This window comes from Lepidochelys kempii, chromosome 16 (genome assembly GCF_965140265.1).
Source record: "Lepidochelys kempii isolate rLepKem1 chromosome 16, rLepKem1.hap2, whole genome shotgun sequence".
Classification (NCBI taxonomy): Eukaryota; Metazoa; Chordata; order Testudines; family Cheloniidae; genus Lepidochelys; species Lepidochelys kempii.
In genome coordinates, this window is record NC_133271.1 from 17,970,619 (window position 1) to 17,994,622 (window position 24,004).

Sequence of the window (24,004 nt, forward strand, 5' to 3'; positions counted from 1 at the left end):
TCTGGGACAATTGCTCCTCATGGTGCTGGGGTCTGTTGTGGTGCCAGGCACAGGAACTGAGAGTGGGCAGACAGTGTCTTCTGTGCTGTCAATGCTAGAACATAAGAATGGCCATACTGGGTCAGACCAATGGTCCAACTAGCCAGTGTCCTGTATTCTGACAGTGACTGGTGCCAGATGCTTCAGCGGGAATGGATAGAACAGGGCAATTTCAAGTGATCCATCTCCTGTCATCCAGTCCTAGCCTCTGGTAACTGGAGGTTTGGGGGCACCCTGAGCATGGGGTTGCGTCCCTACCCATCTTGGCTAAGAGCCATTGATGGATCTATCTCCATGAACTTACTAATTCTTTTGTGAACCTAGTTATACTTTTGCGCTTCACAACATCCCCTGGCAATGAATTCCACAGGTTGACTGTGCATGCTGTGGAGAAGTACTTCGCTATGTTTGGGCCCAGGTAACATGGAGCAGCAGGAGGAAGCAGCCACATTAGAATGCAGGGGGTGAAGAACAGGGAGGAGGGAGAAGAGGAGGGCACAGGAGCCAGGAGGTAAGGGAAAGCGGAGGAAGAAGTGGACAGTGCAGTCTGGGCTATTCCTCAAGCAATGTGAGGTGCCCCAGGGATGAGTCGTCTCTGTCAGGGAAAGTGTGGCAGCATCCAGAGCGTGGAATGAGCTGGACCAAAGCCAAGGAGATCACCCCGTTGTCCCTGGCAGGATGGTGCTGGGATTCCAGCCCGGGGCTCAGAGGAACTTCCTTCAGCACGTCTCAGGTTTGAGCATCCTAGCACAAAGAGACCACGCTAATAGCCCTAGAAAAACCCAAGACATCACGTGGGACTGTGAAACGAGGCTAGAGCAAAGCCTGGGGAATGCCCTGGAAGGAGCCGTCCTGCAGTGCCAGGAGGATGGGGCAGATATGAGGTCCAAGGTCTCCTCCGTCTCTGACCCTCACAATTCCATAAGTCAAGCCACACACAGATGCAGTGTGAGGGCCGATAAAAACCCGTGATGGGTTCATTTTATTTTTGTACCACTTTACCAGGCTGGTTCTTATTTTGCCACATCTGGGGTGGGTGGGGAGAGGGCTAGTCCTACACCCAGATTTGGGAAGGGGTCTCCAAGAAATGATGCTGAATTCAGCCCATCTCTGCACATTATTGGAATGGGGTGACTGGCACTAATTAGATTAATTAGACTGATTCGCTGCAGATGCTGCATTCCCTGTGCATTATGTTCTCCCCTGAGCCCTAACTCTGCCTCCTTCTGCATGCGCTTGGCTGTTTTTAAGGCGATATGTAGCAAACTCTAGTGGTGAATGCACAAAGGAAATGCCATTTTGTCAGAAGGGAGCTAGTCGGGAATGCAGGACAAGCTCCTGTAGGGGGCCCGATGAGGCCCTGAGCTCAGCAGCAGCCACCTGGCCTGGGGAAAGCTGCTCTTCAGGGCTGTGTGTGCAGTGGTGCAAAGAATAAATTAAGCTGGAGAAGCCAGAGGCTGGGAGGGAGGAGAAGACAAACTCTTTAGTGAGTTACTGGGGGATGAGCGGTTGTTAGACTTGGATCTAGTTGGCTCCAAACTCCCCTCTTGGGAGCTTTATAATTCCTACCACCCGACGGGGGAATTGATTCCTTCCTACAATCTTGGGGGACAATCGCAAACACGCTTTCTGATTTTCAGGCATCTACAAGGACTGTTGTAGATGACGATACAGTAAAACCTGCCTCGCTGTAAAGGATTTTAAACCAGCGGGGTCCGTGGGGTGACTCACATGGTAGCCGCGATGGAAGAGCCCCAGAGGCAGTTTGCAAAGTCTGGGGATTGGGGAAGGTGCTTGTGTACTAAGCATCAGTAACACAGCTGGCAGGGTATGATACTGAATAGCCCCTGCACATCAATATTCTGCAGCGTTAATCATAGGGATGATTATTGAATTGTATCTGTGTATTGTGGGAGCACACAGGTGCTGCTCAGATGCAGTCCTTGCCCCAAAAACCTGTCCTTAAGAAATGTCTCCAAAATTTTGAATTATGACAGAAAAGGGAAGGTGGGAACCATCAACATTTTCACCCCGACATTCCTCCTTCTCCTTGGAGTTCTTCAGATTTCATAACTTGGATGCTGTTTCCCATTTTAGAAAATTTAAGCCTCGAGAAATGGGGGGGGAAGGAATTTCAGAAGGAGGCAGCGAATTTTTCCCTGTTTACTCAGCCAGCTCAACACTGCCAACAGCAAGCTTTGAGAAACTGGCACGGTCCTAACAAATCATGAGACTGGCTAATAAACCAAGAGATTTTAAAAAAGAATAAACCTTAGGTTCTGGAGTTGGCGCCTCGGATGTATCTGGGGGAGTGTCATATTTCCAAACTTTTCTCCACAGCCAGGATGATGAGAAACATCCATTCTATTTTCAGGGAAAGCATAGAGTCTCGCAAGAGTCACCTGACTCCAGGAGCTGGGTCCTTAAGAAGAAAAAAAAAAGATGGCAGGACTTGCAATAAAATGACACAAGTTGGCAGCACCGACTTACCAATACATTTCTTATTGTATCTAGTTTCGCTGACTTAAACACAGGTTGACTTGCTTTCTCCTCTTCTCCCCCTTCCCCCACCACCCCCCAACTTCTCTTTCAGTTGCCTGGAGGAAGATTCTTTCTGTGCCATCAGACCACCTCAGTAAAGAAGCTTGCCTGTCTCTCTCCAGCCTTCCTCTATGTTACACGAACAAGGGAGGTGCTTGAAGTGTGAGGTCATCCCCCCCCCACTCTGCACTCTGAATTAACCGTGTCCATTTGCCAACTTCTGCTTTCTCAACAACAACAACAAAAGGGGGAAAAAAAGAAGAAAAAAGAAAGGAAAAAATAGAAAAAGCAGCGATTTTTTCAGCTTCTGGGGTGGAAGGGATCATGCATCGCTGTGTGGAGACCCCTCCTGCCTCTCGCTTTTACTTAGTACATTTTTTTTTTTGAACGGACTAAAAACACCAACAAATATTTTACATTATTTTCATAGAAAAGCGCAGCATGAAGAAGGAACCAAAAGGTACTGCTGAGGTCTTGGAGCAGGCGGCTGCCGCATGCCGTCCTTGAGTGCTTGATCGCAATCGGCTTTTGCTTTATCGGGGGGGGGGGAGGACAAGGGGATGGACGATACAAGGCAACTGGAAATGAAAGTTCCACCTCCCCTGCGTTTTCAGCAGCCGCCCAGCCCGCGTCGCTAGGGAGATATGTATATTTTTTGTGATACAGTATTGTGCTTTTTTTTTTTTTTTGGATGGAAAAAGTGAGGCTTTTGTTACTATGCCTATCTATGTTATCGATATCTTTATTTATTTGTTGTGACCGTTGCTGCTATGTTTAGTCTTTCGTGTGTTGAAACACCTAGGTGATAAAAGTTGCAAGGTTTACACACTATGGCAGGGGGAGATAGCCTGCGATAGCAATTAAGCCAAAAATATCCCCCACCCCCCCACTATACTGTGCTTTGTCAGCTGGTTGATGTTTTACGGGGGATAATCTAACCCCCTTCTCCTTATTCCCATGTCTCTGGTCCCTACACCCTGCCCTCCCTCCTTCTCTTCAGAAACTCAGCTAGTACCCCAGACAAATCCCAAGGCGGGGACTGAATGCTGTCCTCCTCTCAACAAATTGTATTTCTGTTGCCCTTACGCAGTCATTTTGCCATCTTGCCTTTGTGTAAAGCAGAATGATGAAATATACCGTATCCAGATATTTCTCTGCATGAAAAGTATTAATGGGGCCAATATTGTTTGAGCTTTAAAATGACCCTGCTTTTTGGAAAATCCCGGGACTGTCGTGTACCTATCTTGCGGGGCGGATGGGGAGTTAATAAAATGGAACCGAATTAACTCCTTGCTAAGCCTCCAGGAGGTTGGGAGCCTGGAGTGCCTGTGGGCTGAGAACAGAGATGGTTGGTTGATTGTACAGTGTAAAGTTTTTGAAAAGAACCAGCCGGTCAGTGGAGCTTAGGAGGGTTGTCTAAGCAAACTACAGTTCACAGCTGTTTAAGGCAAAACCCAAAGCCTTGACGCTGTCCAGAGCTACACAGTGCTGCTTAGTGTCCTGGAGAAGGGGGAGGAAGACTGGCTATAGCCTCTTAGTGTTTTGCCGCATTTGCTCTCGTTCAGCAGTTTTAAAGTGCTCTTGAGTTTTGCTCTTTGGGCCATGCATTGAGAGGGAGCTAGAAACACCTTGTTCAGTGGGTCACATCCATTCCTACGGTGCCCAGTTTGGGTCACAAAGATGGACCTGAGCTTTGATGAACAGGAAAACAATCAACGAAACAAATCCGGCCTTGCCCCCTGCCTCATTTCTGCTTGGTCTATCTCCACCTTGGGGCGAAATGGAATAGCACAATAGAAGCACAGTAGCAAATGCACCCAAGACTAGGGCAGGCACGAGCCATGGTTCCTTTGTATGGCTGGGCTGGAACGGAAAACCTCCTGAAGCTTTCCCCAGGAAGGTTTGTGTGGTGCCTATACACAGAGCAATGGTCAAATTCCCCATAAACTTTGGAGGCCTTCCCCTTTCCACCCGCGTTTTTGGTCATGCACCCAGAGGTTGGTGCGTTCCCCTGTTTTGCTCGCTAGCCACAGTATTTCTAAGGCTCTGATCATCTTGGGATCCAAACACCAAGCATTGTTCTTCTTCCGACTGTGTATCAAGAACAGCTGCAGAGTAATGGATCGGGAGGCAGGAGGAAGAATCTGCTCTTGGGTTCTCCCAGACAGTACTTGAAACCTCTCGCGGGAAACCTGTGAAAAGGGCACTGACTCCATCTTTCAGAGCGGAAATCGCTTTTTCTGTATATAAATCCCAGTCACTGTGCCAAGCACTGCTTCCCCTTCCTTCTTTCCTCTCCCACCATATTCCTACAGTGTAACCAGAGCCAGCTGTGCTTTGCCAGAGATGATATACAGCCCAGGTGACCCAGATTTGGCACTCGAATGCCTGCAGGGTGGTGAATGTGGGTGCCTCTTTGCACAGGGGCAGATATCCATAGGAGGGGTGTCTCCTGTCTCCGTAGTCGGGCAGACTTCGAGATTGTCCACACACTAGGGCTACATAGATTTGAAACGTGAACTCCAGCTCCAAAAACAGCTCACTTCAGTCACTGGAACTAAAGAAGAAATGTCCATTAGCTGTCACCAGCATTAGGGCTTCTCTTCTGCGTAGGCTGCACTCGGGGCGATAGGGGGACACAGAGGAGAGTAAGGTCTGATTCCGTCCAGCTGTGACACATTTGCACTAGCGTGTACATAACACTGGCTTTCTTCCAGTGCTTTGCATTCCATGTTCAGTCCTCCATGTGTCACAGAGCACAGATGTTTTAGGATGGCAGCTGCCCCTCAATCTCAGCTCGCTATTGCAGGTTATGGTCGTACCCTGGTCGTGGAAGCACAAGAGTTTTTGGCCTATCACAAGCTTTGGAAACCAGGCAGGCTTTTCTCCACAGTCTGCATCCTCTCCTTACCACCATGCAGTTACCTTGGAAGTTCTCCCATTCCTGTTCCAGCAGAAAGACGAGTCAGCTGGTATTGTAACTTTCTAGAGCATGGCCTGATTTCTTTTTGTTTGTTTGTTTTTGGCGTGAAACAAGAGGGGAGTGCTATACCCCCACGGTCATCAGTGTAAGCAACTGCATCTGCCCTGCATTTTGCATTTAATACCACAGTACCTTTTCTTTGGTGGGGCTGGAAGTTATTTCTCATTGTGTGGTTATAATGATGTCCTTCATCCTTCCCAGCGAGGTCACCCACCCTTTCCAGAGCAATATTTTCAGCTACTGGGTCACAAATGCAGCTGGTATAAATCATTCCCTTGACTTCCATGGAGCAACTCTGATGGACAGCAGCTTGAGGACTAGTCCCTGTTGCGTGGGCAGCATTGGGTGGGAGGCCTCCTGGCCCACAGAACACCAAGCCTGAAGGCATGGGCTGTGATCAGCACATCGGAGCTGTCTGCAGTAGCCTCAGCCAGCCCAAGGTCCAACCAGCAAATCAAGGACCAAACAGCAGAGGTGGCAGGGGCAGAGAATTAATTCCAGGTGAACTGTACATGTCAATTTTGGCTCCAAGGCTGGAATTTTCAAATGAGGGAGGTAGGCACTCAAATCCCAATAGCACCTAACCCCTAAATCCCAGCCCTAGTGCAGAGTGGCCATCTATGTAAGGTGGCTATTTATTCCCCATGCCCTGACCCAGCACTAGTAAGGAGTTCTTGTCTTGTCCTATGGCTACCTTCCATTTGTAACAATCATACAGAGCACCCAGACATCCCGTCTATACCATTCTTAAAGGCCATCCCTTTCCACACGTTTCTCTCACTGGTATCAGAAAAGCACAAACTGTTGGAAGTAGCATGGTCTGTTTCGTTGCTTGTTAAGCTGGGCTTCCGGGGCTTGATTTGTGTGCATGTCCAGCTTGCGTACTTCCAGACAGAACTGAAGGCTTTGTAAAGACCTTGGTCAGTATGCCGCGCAACAGACCTGGCTCCAAATCTAGCTTTAGGGCTCGGGGATGACTCATGCGTTAGCAGGTCAAGAGAGAGAGAGATTTGGGGGGAGGACCACAAAACTGCATGTTTTGGTTCCCCTCAAAGGCACCAATCATGCAGTGAGGCCAGAGACCATCCACTGATGGGTTGCAAATCCCATGGAGTGCTTAGCTTGACTTGAAAATGTGGTAGGAACGTCAGTTTCCCCTCTTGTTCTATTCACCAGGTAGGCTGGATATTCTGGATCGGCTCTACTGTAACTGATTCCTCCAAGTAGAGGCCTCAAGCCAGAGAAGCACATGCTTAGAATCATAGAATCATAGAATATCAGGTCCACCTTTATTCAGGAATTCACTTAAGCAGGTGCTTAATTTTCATTCCTAAATAAAGATGAGTCCCTGGATTGGGGCTTGAACCATTTCTGTCATTGCTTAAAATAATATCCAGCCTCTTCAGTGACTCCTGATCCAGAAAGCCCCATCGGTGGAATGTTCTGAAACCAACATGGTTCCACTAGGAAATGATCCTGTATGAGAAGATAGATATTGTACAGAAATAGCATCAAGACACTGCAGCTCTGTATGCTGAGAGGTTTTGTCTTGGGGTTTGACTACGGGCTACTGAAGTATTGTTTTGTAAGGCGGGGACCCATTGACCGTGGTACTTCTTGAGGAGACTTGATCAACCTTAGGCAAACTCACCAAACAACTGCTGCATTTTATTGCAGGACAAATTCTGACCTCATAGGGCCTGATCCTGATCCCACTAAAATCAATGGACCAGATCTTCAGCTGGTATAGAGTCAGTGGCTCCATTGCTTTTGATGGAGCTATGCCAGTTTATACCAGCTGAGGATCTGGCCCAGTGTGACTTTTGCCATTGACTTCAAGGGGAGCAGGACCATCATATGAATCTCTGTTGAGCCACTGGGATGAGATAAAGGATTTGAAGGTGTCAGGGGGTCCTGAGCTTTTCCTGGGTGTTGCGGGCTCTTTTGGAAAGCCTTGCCTGAAATAAAGGAAGCGAGACAAGGTATTGAACATTTACCGTGTTCTCTGTAAGGGCACACAAGTTGTTTTTACACCCAAGAGCAATGCCTCTCTCCCTTTGAAGCTGGGAGTTGGCTGGCTCCTGCTTTTCCCTTCAATCTGATATGTTACAGGGATGGATGGGTGAAGAAGAATGGAACATACCGCCCTGGTCGTTCCAAGGGAAACTCAATTCCCCTGCTGCTTTGTGGCCAGAATGCTCTCATTTTTGGTAGCTCTCTGCGGTGCCACCCGACTCACCATTTCTTCCCCCCAGGCTGGTCACTTTCTGATACCAACTGGTGTTTAAGGTGAATGTGACACTTCTGTAACTTCCCCTGCTGATAACTAACTAACCGCACAAAGTTTATAACAATATCCAGGCAAGTGTGAATGTATTTGTTCTGGCACTTTTCTCAGAAAGGCTTTTAAGTTTGGCAGAGGGTTTTCACCTTCCAGTTCATTGTATGAAGGAGCCACCGTACTTCAAGGGACACTCTATAATTGGTCCAGCTCACACAGACCTATTGTTTAACAAATAGATTGTCTTTGCTAGATTTTCAGTAGCAGCAGCTGTCTGTAGCTCAGCAACAAACAACCCCTGGTCTGGGAGCTGCAGAGAGCCCTGATGATTAGCACTCTCGAGTAAGCAAGGAATTTCATGTTTCAGCAAACCGCTTTTATTCAACAATCGCATCCGCAACATGGGGGATGCTACTGGATTCAGTGTCTTACTCGGAGAAGCCCCAAGCTCTCTCCATTGCCAGGTCTCTCTCTCTAGCTTACTTCCTGTGAGCTACTAAAAGGCCCAAAAGATGGTGGTGGGCCCCATTGACACACACAGCTAAGGGAGTAAGCGGAATGGAGCCTTTGGCCTCCCTACCCCGTTAGAAAGGATAGGAAAGAAAGCTGTGTTTGTCAGGGCGAGCGGATCCAGATGGGGCGGGAAAGAAGTGTTGGGTTTGAGCTCACGAGGGCTTCAACTGGTAGGGAGCGCGGAAGAGAAACGTACCTCACAGTGACACCCAAGCTATGGCTGGTTCCAGTCCAGCCCACCTCCCCTAGAGCTGTACCTGAGGTCTTCGCCACAGCCCTGCCTCACTGGCAGTGAAAGATGATTTCTGCTTGGCAATTTTTGCTGACCCTCGCCAACTGCCGCCTTCAGGACAGTGCAGTCCCCTAGCTCAGAGTCACTGTCATACCCCTCTATTCTTTTAATATTTGCAAATTAAAAAGCAGAACAGGTTTTGAGTGAATAAAAAGCTTTGGTTGATTAATAAAGAGCCTGTTTCATCTTTTTTTTTGTGACCATGTAAGTTTTCCCTTGTGGACAGGCAAGCCTGTTGCTGGAGCCAGACGTTACCTGCAGGGTTGTTTGAGAACTCAGCAATGGCGTATTTTCTCCCCGAGGGGCAGCACGTTCCAATGGGGAGGGTACAGGACTGGAACTGGTGAGACCTGGGTGCTAGTCGTGCCTCAACGCTTGACTCACTGAGTGGCTTTGGGCAAATCACTTAGCCAAACTTTTCAAATGTGGCCAATGATTTTGGGACCCTGACTTTGAGATGCCTTCAGCCTTGTTTTCAGAAGTGCTGAGCATCCACCCCTCCAGCAGAAAGCCACGGGAACTGCAGCTTCTCAGCACCCCAGAAAATAAGACAGAAGGCATCTCACCTGAGAAAACGTTGGCCTTAACCTCTCTGTGCCTCAGTTTTCCCATCTGTAAAATGGGGTTGACATCTACCCAGTCTTGTAAAGTGCTTTGAGATCTACATATAAAAATGCTGTCTGAGTGCTAAGTATTATATGACTATTATTTATTATTAGTGAACCGATTTTGCACAGACTCTGGAAAATGAAACACAAAGGAACCATGAGTAATGCGGAAATCTCTTCCTCCTGGTTTTGGAATATTCAGTTTATTTCACCAAGTCATTAGCTTTTTAAAAAAAATCTGGGTCATTATTAAAAAACAACAACGGCAACTGATGTGTTTGTTTTTGTGATATTTTCTGCACATTTCCCGAGATGTTCCTGGACTAAAGAGAGAAGAGGGTTGCAGCTGTGACATTTGAAGAAACAACCAGTAACAGAGTTAAAGGTGCATGGCCAGCCTGTGATAACTTGCTTTCTGGCACTAGATGTTATCTGTCACTGTCAGTGTTGCATAGATTAAAATGCGGGATCTGTACTTTCCTTTTCTTTTGTTTTATTTTTCTGTTCGTGTGATAACTGTTGCCATTTTATATCACCTTTTGCTGTAGCTCTGGATCTTGTCTGGGCTTAGCTGTTTCCTCAAGAAGAAAAAAAGATTTGCAATATTTGGGGGGAAGTCAGACTGGCGGGTCCCCTGACTTATAATAATAAGTTTCCATTGTACAAGACAGAAAGAGAGGGAGATGTGAAGGTTTTTTCCTCTTGACTAGTCATTTAATTATAATGATCTGTAGCACAGGCAAAAGCAGCTATTTACAGCTATTCCCTTGTGAGGAATTTCATTTTCAATTGCCTTTGAGACGTGTTTTAGCGCTGGGCCACTATTCCACAAACCTCCCATGGGCCACACTCTGAGCAGGGCTCAGTACTTGCATTGATCTTCATTGGACGGTGCAGCTACTGAGGGTCTGGCCCTGCCTTTTTGACAGGTAGAATCGACCTCCACATGTGCTGATCTCGAGGGCATGGCATCCTGCAGCTTGTTAATCAGTCGAAGAAGCAGAGGACAAAGAAATGGGCCCAATAGTCTGCTGATTTAAATGGGTGAAACTGCATAGGCGTTAGTGGAATTGCACCCATTTACACCAGAGGAGAATTCGGTCCAGTGCAGAAAACTAGTAAAGCTCTCATTCCATGGAACAGGCGTAGTCAGGTGAAATGTTTCAACGTGAGAACAGGGCAAGGAGAGTTGGCTGGTTGCCCATTGCATTCAGCATGTTGAGTTCACCCTTGAATGTCTGTGAGCAAATCTGCACTGACACAAGCTGTGTTTTTCCCTGCATGTCACCTGGGTGGATAGTGATACGGTGTGATTTCACAGGGATAGCTTAGATCCTAGACCCTGGCAAAACTGCCTTTCCAATGGTGTGGGATGCAGCCTTCAACTCCCAATAGTCCACGAGACATTCAAAGCTGCCATCTACACATAGATTCAGAGTCCCCAAATTCTATCGGTGCCACCATAGATACACATGGGTCATTGTGATAGCATCCGGGACTGGCTGGACCAGCTAGCCAGCCACTGGATAAGGAGTAAATCAATGTGTGGATTGCAAAGCAGAACAGACAGTGGTAGCCTGGGGTGAGGCCTGAGTTGTGGGAGGATAATTGTCTCTTAAAGAGATCCACAGAAGGCAAACAGGGGAGAACCACTTGGTTTAGTTAGGGTTCAGAGTAGCAGCCGTGTTAGTCTGTATTCGCAAAAAGAAAAGGAGTACTTGTGGCATCTTAGAGACTAACCAATTTATTTGAGCATAAGCTTTCGTGAGCTACAGCTCACTTCACTGGATGCATGCAGTGGAAAATACAGTCGGGAGATTTTATATACACAGAGAACATGAAACAATGGGTGTTACCATACACATTGTAACGAGAGTGATCAGGTAAGGTGAGCTATTACCAGCAGGAGAGAAAACAAAAACAAAACCTTTTGTAAAAAGAAAAGGAGTACTTGTGGCACCTTAGAGACTAACCAATTTATTTGAGCATGAGCTTTTGTGAGCTACAGCTCACTTTGCGAATACAGACTAACAGGGCTGTTACTCTAAAACCTTTTGTAGTGATAATCAAGGTGGGCCATTTCCAGCAGTTGACAATAACATCTGAGGAACAGCAGGGGGGGAAATCAGCATGGGGAAATGGTTTACTTTGTGTAAAATGACACATCCACTCCCAGTAGTTAGGAAAAGATAAATCTGGGTGAGGCGCAATTAGCAGGTAAAAGCAGAGTGACCAGGAGGGTGAAGAAGGATTGATTCGCGTCTGCTTCTTTACTGCACAGATGTCTGCAGAATGATCTGCAGGAATTGTCCATTCTCTCCCTCCCTCCCTGCTGCTAAGGAAATCAAACGTCCCAAGTCCTTTTGAGTCCCTGTTTTTCAAAGTCGGTTTTAGCAATGGGGCAGGGAATTAGTTTTCGCACATAGGTCCTTCTCTCGCTCTCTTTCTGTTCCTAAGAACGTTTGTCCACCCCTCGCTCTGTGTCCTCACCGGCAATCAGCTGAGCCCTGGGCTAAGAAACAGCAGGTTCTGCAAAGATCCCCATTTGTAAAGCCCTGGCCCTGGTGTCACTCCCTCCGGTTTGGATTGCATGCCCCTTATTGCCTTGTCTTTTAAGTCTTGAGATGAATTCAAGAGCAAAACAAAAAAACAGAACAACAACAACAACAAAAACCCCACAAAACCCCAGAACTTTGTGACAGTTGAAATAAAAGTTTAATGACAGGAACAAAGTGCACGTGGTCTGTGGTGCACTGCAAAGCCAGGTACGTGAGAGATTCTCTACCTAGGAACATACGTGCTGTACACATACAAACAACAGACTAATGAGGAAGGTTGAACTGGCCCCACTGAAGTCAATGGCAAAATTCCCTTTGGCTCCAATGGGGCCAGGATTTCACCCAAAAAGAGGAGCCCTTGTATTTTCCAGGCTTCTTGTTCTGTAACCGTTGCCACTAGCTGTATAGTTAGGTTGATCCATGCCCTGGGAATCTCAGTTTGTCCCTCAAGTTTATTGGTTTGGGGCAGGATTCTTCTACCTCCGCTTTGGACCCCTAAGTATGATTCCTATAGACACTCAAGCAGCCCCTTATGCCACACACCACTGCTGGTAGGACTATCCGTGCAGTCAGGTGTTCTCCATAACAAGTAAAGGCATCAAAATCTGGCCCCGGGGAGACGTACCTTACTCCACGAATATCCCCCTGAATTCAGTTTGGCTCAGAAGCATGGTCTGCAGGATCTAATTTGAGCTTGTCTCTTAATGAGCTCCATGAAAGGCCAGCATCTCCATCAACTTCCTACCATGCTGGGAAATCCCTGGGACGCCCCCTGGAGTAAGGCTGTACTTGGCCTGAGGAGGGGTGGAAGAATCCAGCCTTTTAAAAGGTTTTGTTGCCCAACATTTGTTTGAAATCTTGGCTGCAACGAGCATTTGCTTGCCTTCCAAGCAGCCTGCTTCACCCAGCCCCATCATCGGGGCTGGCAGTCAGGAAGAGGGAGCTCCTGCCAGGGTTGTCTGGTTCCCAGGGGTGATTCAGAGGAGCGGTGCGGCCTCGTGAGGTGGAAGACGCTATGTTGCTGAAGGAGCCTGGAAGAATGCTGGGAACTGGACTGGACACCGCCAGGGAGGGACGTTCCAGCTCTTTACACAGTGAGGTGAAGGATGGAACGTGGAGAGAGGACCTGGTTTGCAACACCCGCTTTGAGGAAACCCCTTTGGGACGTGAAAGGACAGGTAAAGGCAGTCCCAGAAACCTCCCAAAGGGCAAGCACAAACCCCACAGGTGCCGACTTTTCTTTGTGCCTGTGGGGGGCTCGACCCCTACACTCCACACCTTCCATCAATGCCACACCCCTGCTCCACACCCCCCCCCCGTGCCTCTTCCCACCCCGTTCCGCTCCCTCCCCCATCTCCTCCCCAGCCTCCTCCATGCCGCAAAACAGCTGATTGCAGCAGGCAGGAAGTACGAGGAGGGCGGGGCCGGCGGGCAGGCGGGAAGAACTGGGGGGGAAGGGAAGGGGCTGGGAGGGGGGCTGCCGTTTTTCCCCTGGGGGTGCTCCAGGCTGGAGCACCCACAGAGTCGGTGCCTATGGCAAGCCCAACACAAGGGTTTCCAGGACAATCAGCTAAACAGGGACTGCTGAGGATCAGGCCATAGATGGCGCCAGATGTCCGAGGAAGTGAGCCTCTCCAAATGAGAAATATGCCACTGCTTATATATGGCAGGCCATTGATCTCTCCAGGCTGGGGACTTGACCATGTGCTTTGTAATACATTTGAGTGTGGGCTGCCATATTAAGTCCATAGAAAGACCCTAAAATAATGAGTTCCTGTAAATTCTTCCCATTCATACATTAATCAGTCTGGGGGCTCATCCAGCTGCATCTGTTTCTTTATGTACCTTGTGCTCAAACTCCTTTGACATCACCTGGCTCCTGGGTTGCCAACTCTCTATTTGCAGAAAACCGAACACCCTTGCCCCGCCCCTTTTCTGTGGCCACCCTCCACTCATTCCATCCCCCTCCCTCTGTCACTCACTCTTCCCCACCCTCACTCACTCATTTTCACCCGGCTGGGACAGGGGGTTGAGGTGTGGGGGGGAGGGTGGCGCTGAGGCTCTGTCTGCGGGTATGGGCTCTGAGGTGGGGCTGGGTTTTTGGGTGCAGGAGGGGGCTCCAGGGTGGGGGTGCAGGAGGAGGTGCGGGCTGTGGGTGGCACTTACCTCAGACAGCTCCCAGAAAGCTGCTGGCATCTCCCTCCGGCTCCTAAGCAGAGGTGCGACCACGTGGCTCTGCGCACTGCAGGTGCCTGCAGGCACTGCCCCCTCAGCTCCCATTGGCCACAGTTCCTGGCCAATGGGAGCAGCTGAGCTGGCGCTGGGAATGGGGGCAGTGCTCAGAGCCCCCGTGGCCGTCCCTCTGCCTAGGAGCCAGAGGGAGATGCCGACAGCTTCCCGGGAGTCGCGCATAGCCAGGTAGGGAGCCTGCCTGTACTGCCAACCAGACTTTTAATGGCCCAGTCAGTGGTGCTAACCGAAGCCACCAAGGTCCCTTTCCTACCGGAATTTAAGGGTCGAAAACCGACACCTGGCAACCCTAGGTTACTCCCATTCCTTTGGTCTGATTGCGTGGCACCATAACCTTTAATCTCCAGTGGGTTCTTTTGCTGGTTTCCTCACCACAACAGCTGGGGAAAGGCTGTAACCCGAAGGCTTAGTGTTCCCTCCGGGGTTCCCCTCCAGCCTTTACCTCTCGAGGCCTGCACGCAGGGGCCGGGGCCATATGTTTGACTCCCAGGCTGGAAACGTGGGGGTAACAAGCATGGGGGCTCCTTGCTGATCCTTCGCTGCCCACGAATGGCTGCTAACCGCTCTGGCTCAGTGCAGCACCACGAACGAACAAGGCTGCTGGGAGTTGGCAGCTGGAAGGAGCAAGTTAGTTCATGTCTCTAAAAAGAGCAGGGTAGGACTGCAGGGGGCTGGGGCGTACAGGTGCGGGGGGGGGGCGGCACAAGCTCATTCCAGGCCGGAATGTGGCATCCAGTCTCAGCCTGGAGAAAACTGAGGCTGGATTGAGGCCGGGGGTGGGGGGGTTGCTGTGGTTTTTATTTTATTTTAATCCTGTTATTCTTCTTCTGCTTTTCATATGGTCCTGTGAGATTAATGCTGGGGCCCCCTCTCTTCACCCGCCGAGCATACCCTGCCCACGTGCTGGGGGTTACACTCCGCGCCCCTTTCCCCCTCTGTGGATGGAGAGGGAGACACGATGGCTTTAGCCCACCAGGCTCCTTTGGTTTCACTGGTGACCCTGAAGGGGCATCACACTGGGGCAATGCTTTGTCTTTAGGCTGGACTCAAACAGGCCTAGAAGGGAAAGGAGCTAGAGTCTGTCTCCAGCCCCCTGAGCTGCCCACTCCCTAATAATTTTGGGTGGCACATCGCTGTACCCATAGCCCCACCAGCTCCATTCGTGGTGTGCGGCGTGATTCAATGACAGGACGGGTCTCGCTGTCTGGCCCTTTAATTGCTCTTCTCTGAGCTTCCTCCCATTTAGCCCACAAACCAATGCAGCTCCTCAGGGGCAGGCTCTCCTAAAACTGGCTTTTGTCCATATTCAGATTGACCCTGTGCTGCCGTCTATCTGTCCTGTGAACTCAGGCCCCTGGAGGAGGGAGCGGGGATGCGGGGTGCTAAACAGACACAATTCTTTCAGTTAGGGCCATGCTTTACTCCTGCTGAGTAACCTGCGGAGTTGAGAGTCCCTGTGTATTTGTTAATACACCTGACCATCATATTGCTGCAGATTTGATATCCCAGCAGTGACAAAAAGCATCTCCCTGCCAGTATTTTTCCAACCACCCCAAAGTATGCAGTGTGCCCTTCAAGGGTGAACCCTACCCTGCAGCCATCCCCCCAACCTGCCAAAGCGTAATCCCCTGGGCACCTTAAGGCCACCAACTAATACACCTGCCTGCAGAATTCAGTTCATCTCCACTTACAATCTGGCAGGGCCACCAGCTGGGGAGGACTGGTGAGATCCAAGCTTAAGAAATGGACTGAGACAGATGCTCTTGTTTGGTGAGGGCAGCGGAGTACAGGTGTTCTCCCTGGCAGTTATGCCATCATCTTTCACGTGTGGATTAAGCACATTCGCTGGCCGTGTATGCCGGGCACTGCTCTTGCATGTGGCAGGCCAAGGGAGGCTGTGGCCTGGCCTAGCCTCCCTTCTGACCTGAGACCAATCACAGACGTGTCCTTTGGCAGACTGATAGACTGTGTTTAGTTTAGAAGGCACTTTGACAGGGCCCCTTGGCAGGCTTTATAACTGATCTTAACGGCTGCCGTTTTCCTGTGTGTTTCCATTGTTCACGGTCTGGTGGTTAAAGCGCGGGGCTGGCAATTCTACCATGGCCCTAACGCAGGCTGCCCGTGTGTCTGAAGGCAAATTGTTGAGCCTTTCTGTGCCCCCATACGCCCAGAACAGTGGTGTCATGGGGCTACATTCACCAATGTTTGCAGAAGTGCTGGGGATGGAGGACACAGTGGGCCTGCCCGGGGCCTGCCTGCCTGTAGTACACTGATGATTGTTTATATTCTTTCATGCTGGTTCTCTTAGCTTCTGCTCCATGTTCCTGGTGTCCAGCCCAAGATCCCGCTGCATGTCCTGAACCTTCCACACATCCTCCCCCAAGCCCAATGCTTCTCTTCCAGCTACTCTTCCTGGGACGAGCAGGTAATGGTCGACCCCGTCTTAGCCATTCTTTTCCCATGGTAGCTGTTCTTTGCCAAGATAGCTTCTAATCTGCCCCATATGCTCTGGCCTTTTATTATTTCCCATTGCACTGCCCATGAGTGCAGCCTTTTCACTCCATACTCCTTCCCCATCTTGTTCCGCTCTCCAGCCATTGTTTCCTGTAGTCCCTGTGCTTAGCATGTGCAGTAAAGTGCTGGCATTCTCGGTTTGGCTGCAACTGATGATGGTGTTTGATTTTAATGTCTTGTAATTGTATCTTCCAGAGTCTAATTGCGCTTCCCCTGTTCCTCCTCTTCTCCCTCCCCGACCATTATGTCTGTTTGAGCAATTTGGATAGATAGAGAAGGGGCCACTGAGCTGCATGCATGGATTATGCTTTTAACATCCTCTAAAACTGCTTTTGCAATTTCAGTCTGCCAAGTCTTCTGGAAATAAGCCCTGAAAGTCTTGTGCAAATCCTTTGGCACAGCACATCTCTATTTCTTTTCTATCTTAACAATGTGACTTATTATTGTTGGGAGTCCAGAGAAGATGGCTTAGTGGTGCAGGCTTCAGGCTTTAAGCAACTAGGCTGTCTACACTGAAACCTCGCACGATTCCAGCTCCATTTCCGGGATCCCCAGTGTAGACTGGCCACTGGCATTTCTACCGCATTGTCCAATGCTATTCAAAGCAATATCAGGTGTGGAAGTGTCATAGAAGGCAGCACGATCAGTGGATAAAGCACTCAATTATGGGACAGGAGACAGGGGTCTTATCCCTCCATTACTGACTTGCTATGTCACCGTGTGCAAGTCAGTACCTCTCTCTGCCCCACCAACCGTTGTCATGTCTAGTCAGATTGTAAATTCCGTCTCTCACTATGTATATTGTCACCCCTCCGCTCTGCAGAGTGGTAGCAGATGTCTGGGCGCATCAGAAGGAGAAATTAGTGTAAACTGTTTTCTTTATTCTCTATACACCAGTCCTGGAACAGAGGTGGTCACAAACGGGATGCAGCCAATTCTCTCATTCAGTAAGCTCAGCCCATCCAACAACACCCTGTTCCTCAAAAGAACTCCGCCCCAACAACAGACTCTACTTCGATTAAGGGAGAGAACAAACTTCCCTGCTGCCTGCCACAGCTTTCTCAAAGAATTGCATCACAAAACTGACAGCAATGGAGCTCTTCTTCAGACTGAACAGTGCTTGCATGCTAAGAAAAACGGCTTGTAAGACTATGTGTAACAGGTCCACCTGCCAACTCCTGCCATTCCAGGATTGCAATGTCTGGCGCAAGGGGGTACAGACTGCATCTCTGGGTGCTATTGTAATATACACAACGAATAATAAGAAAACACCAGTGCCCTATCTACATGAGCAATGGGGGATTTGCACTGTGATGCAGCACTCACGGGAGGTTTCCTGCCAATGGTTCATGTAGCTAAAAGCACAGAACTCCTGCAAGCACAGAGTCAAATCCCAATGGAGTTGACTGCATTCTTCCCAGGTACATAAACAGAGTTCCCTGCAGCGTGCCGGGGGCTGCAGGGGACCTTTCTGATGAGAGCTGGACAATAGAGGTTCTTTATGGATACAGAGGAGGGATTTTTCAAAAGCGCTGCACCCTGGCCTAACTCTGCTCCCGCTGGAAGCACTGGTAAAGCTCTCATTGATGTCAAGGGGAACAGAGTTACGCCAACGCCGAGCTCTTTGGAAAAACTCACCCTGCGGATCCTACAGCACTTCTAACCTGAGCAGGGGTTTGCCCTGGTGTCCTCAGCCAAGAAAGCCCCAACCCTGACTTGTGCAACGTGCACTGGTTGGAGGAGATGCAGACCTGGCTGCATTTTGGGGATGCAGTGAGTTTGTCAAGCATTTTGACAGGGGACACAGGCACGGACCTGATTCTTGGTGAAGAAAGAGTTAAATCTTTCCCTCTTCCCCTCCCATTGCTCAGGGGGAGAGCTAGAAGAGAGGCTGCTGGGATGGCAGAGAAGGGTGGAAAAAACTGGCTTACTCCTATTTCCTAACGGAGCTGGGCTTGCTTTCTGCTTACTAATAATATCCCTCGTGGGCAAGTCCTTAGTGACTGCCCCTGTGTCTGCTTTCTGCTGTGTCCTCCCCCCAGCTGATAAGCACTGGGGGTTCCTTTGGCAGAGAAGGTGCCATATCTATATAAATAGATTAGAAAACATCTCCAGCCCTTGTGAGAGTGCCGCACTGCCCAGCAGGAGACCTGTGATTGAGTGCTGGTCCTGGTTGGGGTGGTGTCCGTAGCAAGAGCGGCTCTAAAGCTGGCCTGTCTCCTTAGAGATCTAGTGGAGGGAAAAGGGCCAAGAGTCTGTGCATAGAAACGTCTGTGTGCAAATCAGCATGTATGTGCAAGCCTGACTCCTAACCACTCCTGAAAGTACGGGCTGAAGCCTCTAAACCAGTAGTTCTCAACCAGGAGTCCAGAGCCCCCTAGGGGGCCTTGAGCAGGTTTCAGAGGGGCTTCCAAGCAGGGCCAGCATCAGCCTCGCTGGGGTCCAGGGCAGAAAGCCAAAGTCCCACTGCATGGAGCTGAAGCCCCGGGCCCTGAGCCCCGCCACCGGGGGCTGAAGCTGAAGCCTGAGCAATGTAGCTTTGTGGGGGCCCCTGTGGCGAGGGACCCCAGGCAATTGCCCTGCTTGCTACCCCCTAATGCCGGCCCTGGCTTTTATATGCAGAAAACCAGTTATTGTGACACAGGTGGGGCGTGGAGTTTTTATAGCATGTGGGGTGGGGCGGGGCGGGGGGTGCGCTCAGAACCTCTCTGCTCTAAACCACTTCCCTGAGGCTGATCGTCCTCTAACCTCATTTTAGTTACACTGTGCCAGAAGCAGCCCCTTACTCAGGAGCACGGCGCGGAGCGAGCGTGCAGGGAGGTGATCAGCAAGCATGCGCTGCAGATGGCTCCGGAAGATCTCCCCTTGCTGACATTCGTAGGTCCCTTATCCTGCCTGTGGAACCAGACACTAGAGGGCAGCATTGCTCGCAAAAGCCGGTAGGTAACAAAGTGAGCTGTAGCTCACGAAAGCTTATGCTCTAATAAATTTGTTAGTCTCTAAGGTGCCACAAGTCCTCCTGTTCTTTTTGCGGATACAGACTAACATGGCTGCTACTCTGAAAAGTGAGCACAGACAGCATGGAAGTAGGTTCTCTGTGCACCCCTTTCCTCCTGAGAGAGTGGGAGCCCCTCCTAGGCACAGCCCAAAGCTGGGGCTCTGCTGAAAAGAAGCAGTCGTGAGTTGAACCCGCTCCCAACTGGGAGGGAGGTGAACAAGCAAAGGGTGTGTGACCCAGGGGCCTGCATTTCCCTCACATCCCTGGCTAATGTGGATTTTACATGCCTTGTGCAGCCACCATCCCTGGGAGGAAGCTGTGGCTACAAACCAGTTTACTTTCCCAGTAAGTAAAAGTGCCCTGGGAAAGCAACGGATGACTGGGCTTCAGGCCCTGCCACCTCCCGTCGGTGTTTCCAGCAGAATTGGAAACGCTTGCACGCTGCTGGGACCCATGTTCTCTCTCCTCCTCCCAGGGCTGTTTCAGCCGATGAAAAGATGGCTACATGCTTGGAGAGGGTCATATCATGCACAGTGACGCTCTCCTTGCGTGAATCCCCTCGCCTGGCTATGTCTACTCTTGGACCACCCCTCAGTAGGGGGCCTGAGTGCAGAACAATCCTGCTCGGTTAAAAAAGATGTTTATTAATAAAAGGGGAAAGGAGCCAGGGTCAGGTGTGGCTGGAATTGCTCTCCTGATGGGCTCCAGTGGGGCTAGGAAGTAAAGGGTTGCTCAGTAGCAATAGATAAGGTAATTACAGGGAATTAGCCACCCAAGCATTTTTGGAAGGTGACTGATAGAAAACAACCAGCGAAATACCAGGGAGCCTCTTAAGGCACCAGACCAGCCAGCTTCCCCACATGCAGCAGGTTCAGACACAAGTGTTTCTGTGACTACGCCGTCTAGAGTGAAAAAATTAAATTGGATGGAGTCTGTTGTCACTGGGTCACCCTCACATTCCTCCAGCGTCCATCTGGGAAGTGTGACCCCTGCAATGCATCAGATGTTCACCTGCTGGCGTGGTTACAGCCTCCTGCCTTAGAGGCTGTTCATCGAGTCCACACCCCCCAGCTCATTCTCCTGGCCCTGCTAACTGAAGAGGGGACCACGCGCCCAGCTGCTGTAGCCCAGTGCAGGGGGGGCAACACCTCTTGCTGTTGCTTTGCAGACAATATTGTGTTTTGTGAAGTGGGTGGATGAAGGCAGGTTGGAGCTGGTTTGTGGGTGGAGCAGTAAATTAGACAGAAGCACACAGCTGATTGCTGCTGGCTGACTTGAGGAGGAGGGTGGGGGGATACCGAGTGGAAAGAACAAAGGAATAGTTCCCACCTGAAAGCGTCCATCCGCGAGGCTGCCATACACCAGATTCGGTGTATCTGGGACCTTTATCAAGCCCTGCCTGTGAACATTAACACTGGCACGGTCCCAGTGCTCCTATTTGTTTCTTTAAAGACTCTCTTTCCAAGATTGACATTACCATACATCTCTCCCTTCTTGTGTTCTTCCGTGTTTCCTTGGTACGATGTGCTGCGTCAGGAACTAGTGACAGGGAAGTTAAACATCTCCTCTAAGTAAACCAAAAGGAGGGGGGCCTCCCTGCTGCACTAAGGTCTTTTCTATATACACAGTTGCATGGGTTTAACTTGTGATTTGAAAGCTGTTTAGTTAAACCTGCACAAAAGGCTGTGTGGACAACTCTTACTTTGGTTTAAATCAGGTTTATTCTGGTTTATCTTAAATTGATTAGGGAGGATTAAGCTAAAGATTAAATCTGCTACTTTTAAACCGAAAAGAGTGTCCACTGAGGGGTTTGCACCAGTTTAACTGAGCAGTTGCAGGCTTGTGTGTAGACAAGGCCTATGATTCTGATCTGACATTGCTCTGGTACTCGTAGGCCACTCCATGTGAGTCTGGTGGGTTGCACTGATAGAACTCGGATCAGAATTTGGCCCAGAGAATGAGAAAATGGAGAGGGGGTTCCATGAGTCTGGCTGCAAAGCACGGAGAGAGGCACTGAGTGTACTGCTTGGGGGCTCTTTCCTCCCTGCCTTGCCTTTTCGCCTACTGGCCTTAGCAAATGATTGATCCCTGAATCCCCTTTCTTAAGGAACTGATTGAGCAACAGCTAGGAGTCCTTGCCGCACCTTAGAGACTAACAAATTGGACTCCTCCTTGGTTTTGCTGATACAGGCTAACGGGGTTACCACTCTGAAACCTGAGCAACAGCTGAGTGTCTTACTCAGGGGCTACCACTCTGAAACCTGAGCGACAGCTGAGTGTCTTACTCAGCTGGCCCAGCTAAGGTCCGAAGAGCTCAGTGGCTTATCTTTAAGGGGACCAGAAATCCTGCCCACAGGGTCCTTCACCTTCCCCCCTCCGCCCCACCCCCAATTCTTTGTTCCCTGGCTTTAAATGATCCATAACTTCACAGACAAGGAATGCATTTCCCACCCCACCCCTTGTTCTACATTTCTCTGTGTTTGCAATACCATTTGCAAGCTATTACTGTGGGCTGCAGCTTGGAGGCTGATGGTGTGGCTTTCTCCTGCACCCCCCTTCCCAGGCCATGCACATCTAAGTCATCCTACGGGCCTTTCTAGCTGTGGGGCTGTGTCTGCCTCCTCAAGCTGCACCAGAGATCTGCCCAGTTCTGTGTTTTCAGGGGAATGCACCTGGTGTGCTTGGAGTGGCCTCATCGGCTGCTCCCTTTACATCTCAGCGAACATCCAGCTGTCCTCTCATCCTGTACATCTTCCCTTCTTGGCCTGTCTCCCCACATCCATTCAGCTGCTTGCCCCGTGTCCTCCTCTGACCCCCTGTATCATTCAGCCTGTGGCTGCTGGCTCGGGAGAGGAGTGTTTGAGTCCGGGTGTGGGGGAGACGAACAGGCTAGTATTTCAGTGAATAATGTGGGCTTTAGGACCTGCTTCCAATCGCCCCTTCCTCCAGCTCCCACCCACCGCCTCACCAGGGGAGTTGCTCAGGAAGCGCTTTTCTTCTCCCTTGCAAAAGTTGAACTTTGGAGGATTTTCCTTCATGCAGCTGTTGGTGGCTGCACTTCTTCCAAGGGCTGGCCTTGTCTTGTCCCCCCACCCCCAAGGAGGGCACCTTCTAGCAAAGGGACGCTAGCCCAGCAGCACTGGAAGCTGGTTGGCTTGTTTCAGTGCATGTCTGGGAGCAGCCAGGAACAAATGGGAAGGCTGGGGGGAGCTGTGCCTGCAGCTGGGGGCTCTCCTCTGCCCCTCTAGAAGTAGTCAAGGAAAAGGCAGCCTGGTTTCTCTGCACAGGATTGTTCTTGCCCTGGGGGTAGGGAGAGTTGTGGGGAGATTCTCAGCTCTTCTGGGGACAAACTGGAGAAGGAGCATTTTGCACGAAGGAAGCCGAGGAAGGAATCTCGCAAAGGCTTGGGGGGCCACGTCTCCAGGCAGGAGCAGGAGCAGAGGGGTTACCTGTCTCTGTGTGTTGGAAGACTCCCAAGCCATGCATCACAGAGCAGGGCTCCTCCTGGGGCTTTGGCTGCTACTGGCCTCTAGCCTTGGAGAGCCCACCTCTGATTCTGGAGGGGTCACCTTGGCCTTTGTCTTTGATGTCACTGGCTCCATGTACGACGATCTGATGCAGGTGATGGATGGAGCATCCCGGATCTTGGAGCGGACGCTCAGCAGGAGCACAAAAGTCATTAGCAACTATGCTCTGATCCCCTTTCATGACCCAGGTAAGGCGGTTCTGGTTCACGCTAATCCTGTTGAGAACAATGCATTGCGCTGACTCAGGACCCATGGTTCTGGTCCAGGGCAATGCAGTGCAATAAACCAGGATCCATGGTTCTGGTCCAGACAAAGTACTGTGTTGCATTAAGCCAGAATCAATTATTCTGGTCCAATATGAAAAATGCTACAAAATATGGGAGCACAAGACATTGCGTTGCACTAATTTAGGGCCATTGGTTCCAGTCATACTGAGACCATTTCACTCTGGGGACTGGGTTCTGGTCCCGTAAAAGGCCTGGTACGGAGGATCTGGGACTCTGATCCAACAGGAAACACTGGTGACATGTGCAGTATCATGTGGTTCCCTTAATCCTGGCTCAGTATGAAAACTGACAGAGTTGTGTTTAGTAAGGATCAAAGTCCCCCACCCTTTCAAGGCAACTTGGTCCTACCCTATTGTCCCCCTTCTGATCCTCAGCTTTTCAGCCTTGTTAGGCACAGGGAAAGCTGGGAGGTGAATGTTCCAAACACAGCCATAGCAGGGTTGGGCTAATGTGGCTAGAATCACTGGAACCTGACTCGCTGGCTAGAAAGTATCAGTTTAAATTTGAAAAGCATCAGTCTGACCCAGACAGCCAGGGCCTAAGATGGAAGCTGCCAATTTCCTGAAGTAATTCTAACAAGCCTCCCCAGATCCTGGGGAATTCCTGCCGCAGC

General features: G+C 50.0%; 2 protein-coding genes across 4 annotated transcripts in view; both read left to right on the top strand.

Annotated features, from left to right (window-relative positions):
- NCS1 (neuronal calcium sensor 1) overlaps nt 1-9,732 on the top strand; it is a 118,288-nt gene extending 108,556 nt beyond the window's left edge. For 2 of the 3 annotated variants that reach the window (XM_073313975.1, XM_073313978.1), the window contains one exon: nt 2,633-9,732. The gene's annotated coding sequence lies outside the window, so the exon portion shown is untranslated. Of the gene's footprint in view, nt 1-409; nt 1,058-2,632 lie in introns of those variants that run through there. The other variant, XM_073313976.1, reaches the window with a different exon arrangement.
- Nucleotides 9,733-12,830: 3,098 nt separating this feature from the next.
- The window catches only part of HMCN2 (hemicentin 2), a 121,969-nt gene continuing 110,795 nt past the window's right edge, over nt 12,831-24,004 (top strand). The window contains exons 1-3 of the mRNA XM_073314813.1: nt 12,831-12,993; nt 19,338-19,518; nt 22,826-23,292. Coding sequence (XP_073170914.1) covers nt 12,831-12,993; nt 19,338-19,518; nt 22,826-23,292 — 811 coding nt within the window. The remainder of the gene's footprint in view (nt 12,994-19,337; nt 19,519-22,825; nt 23,293-24,004) is intronic.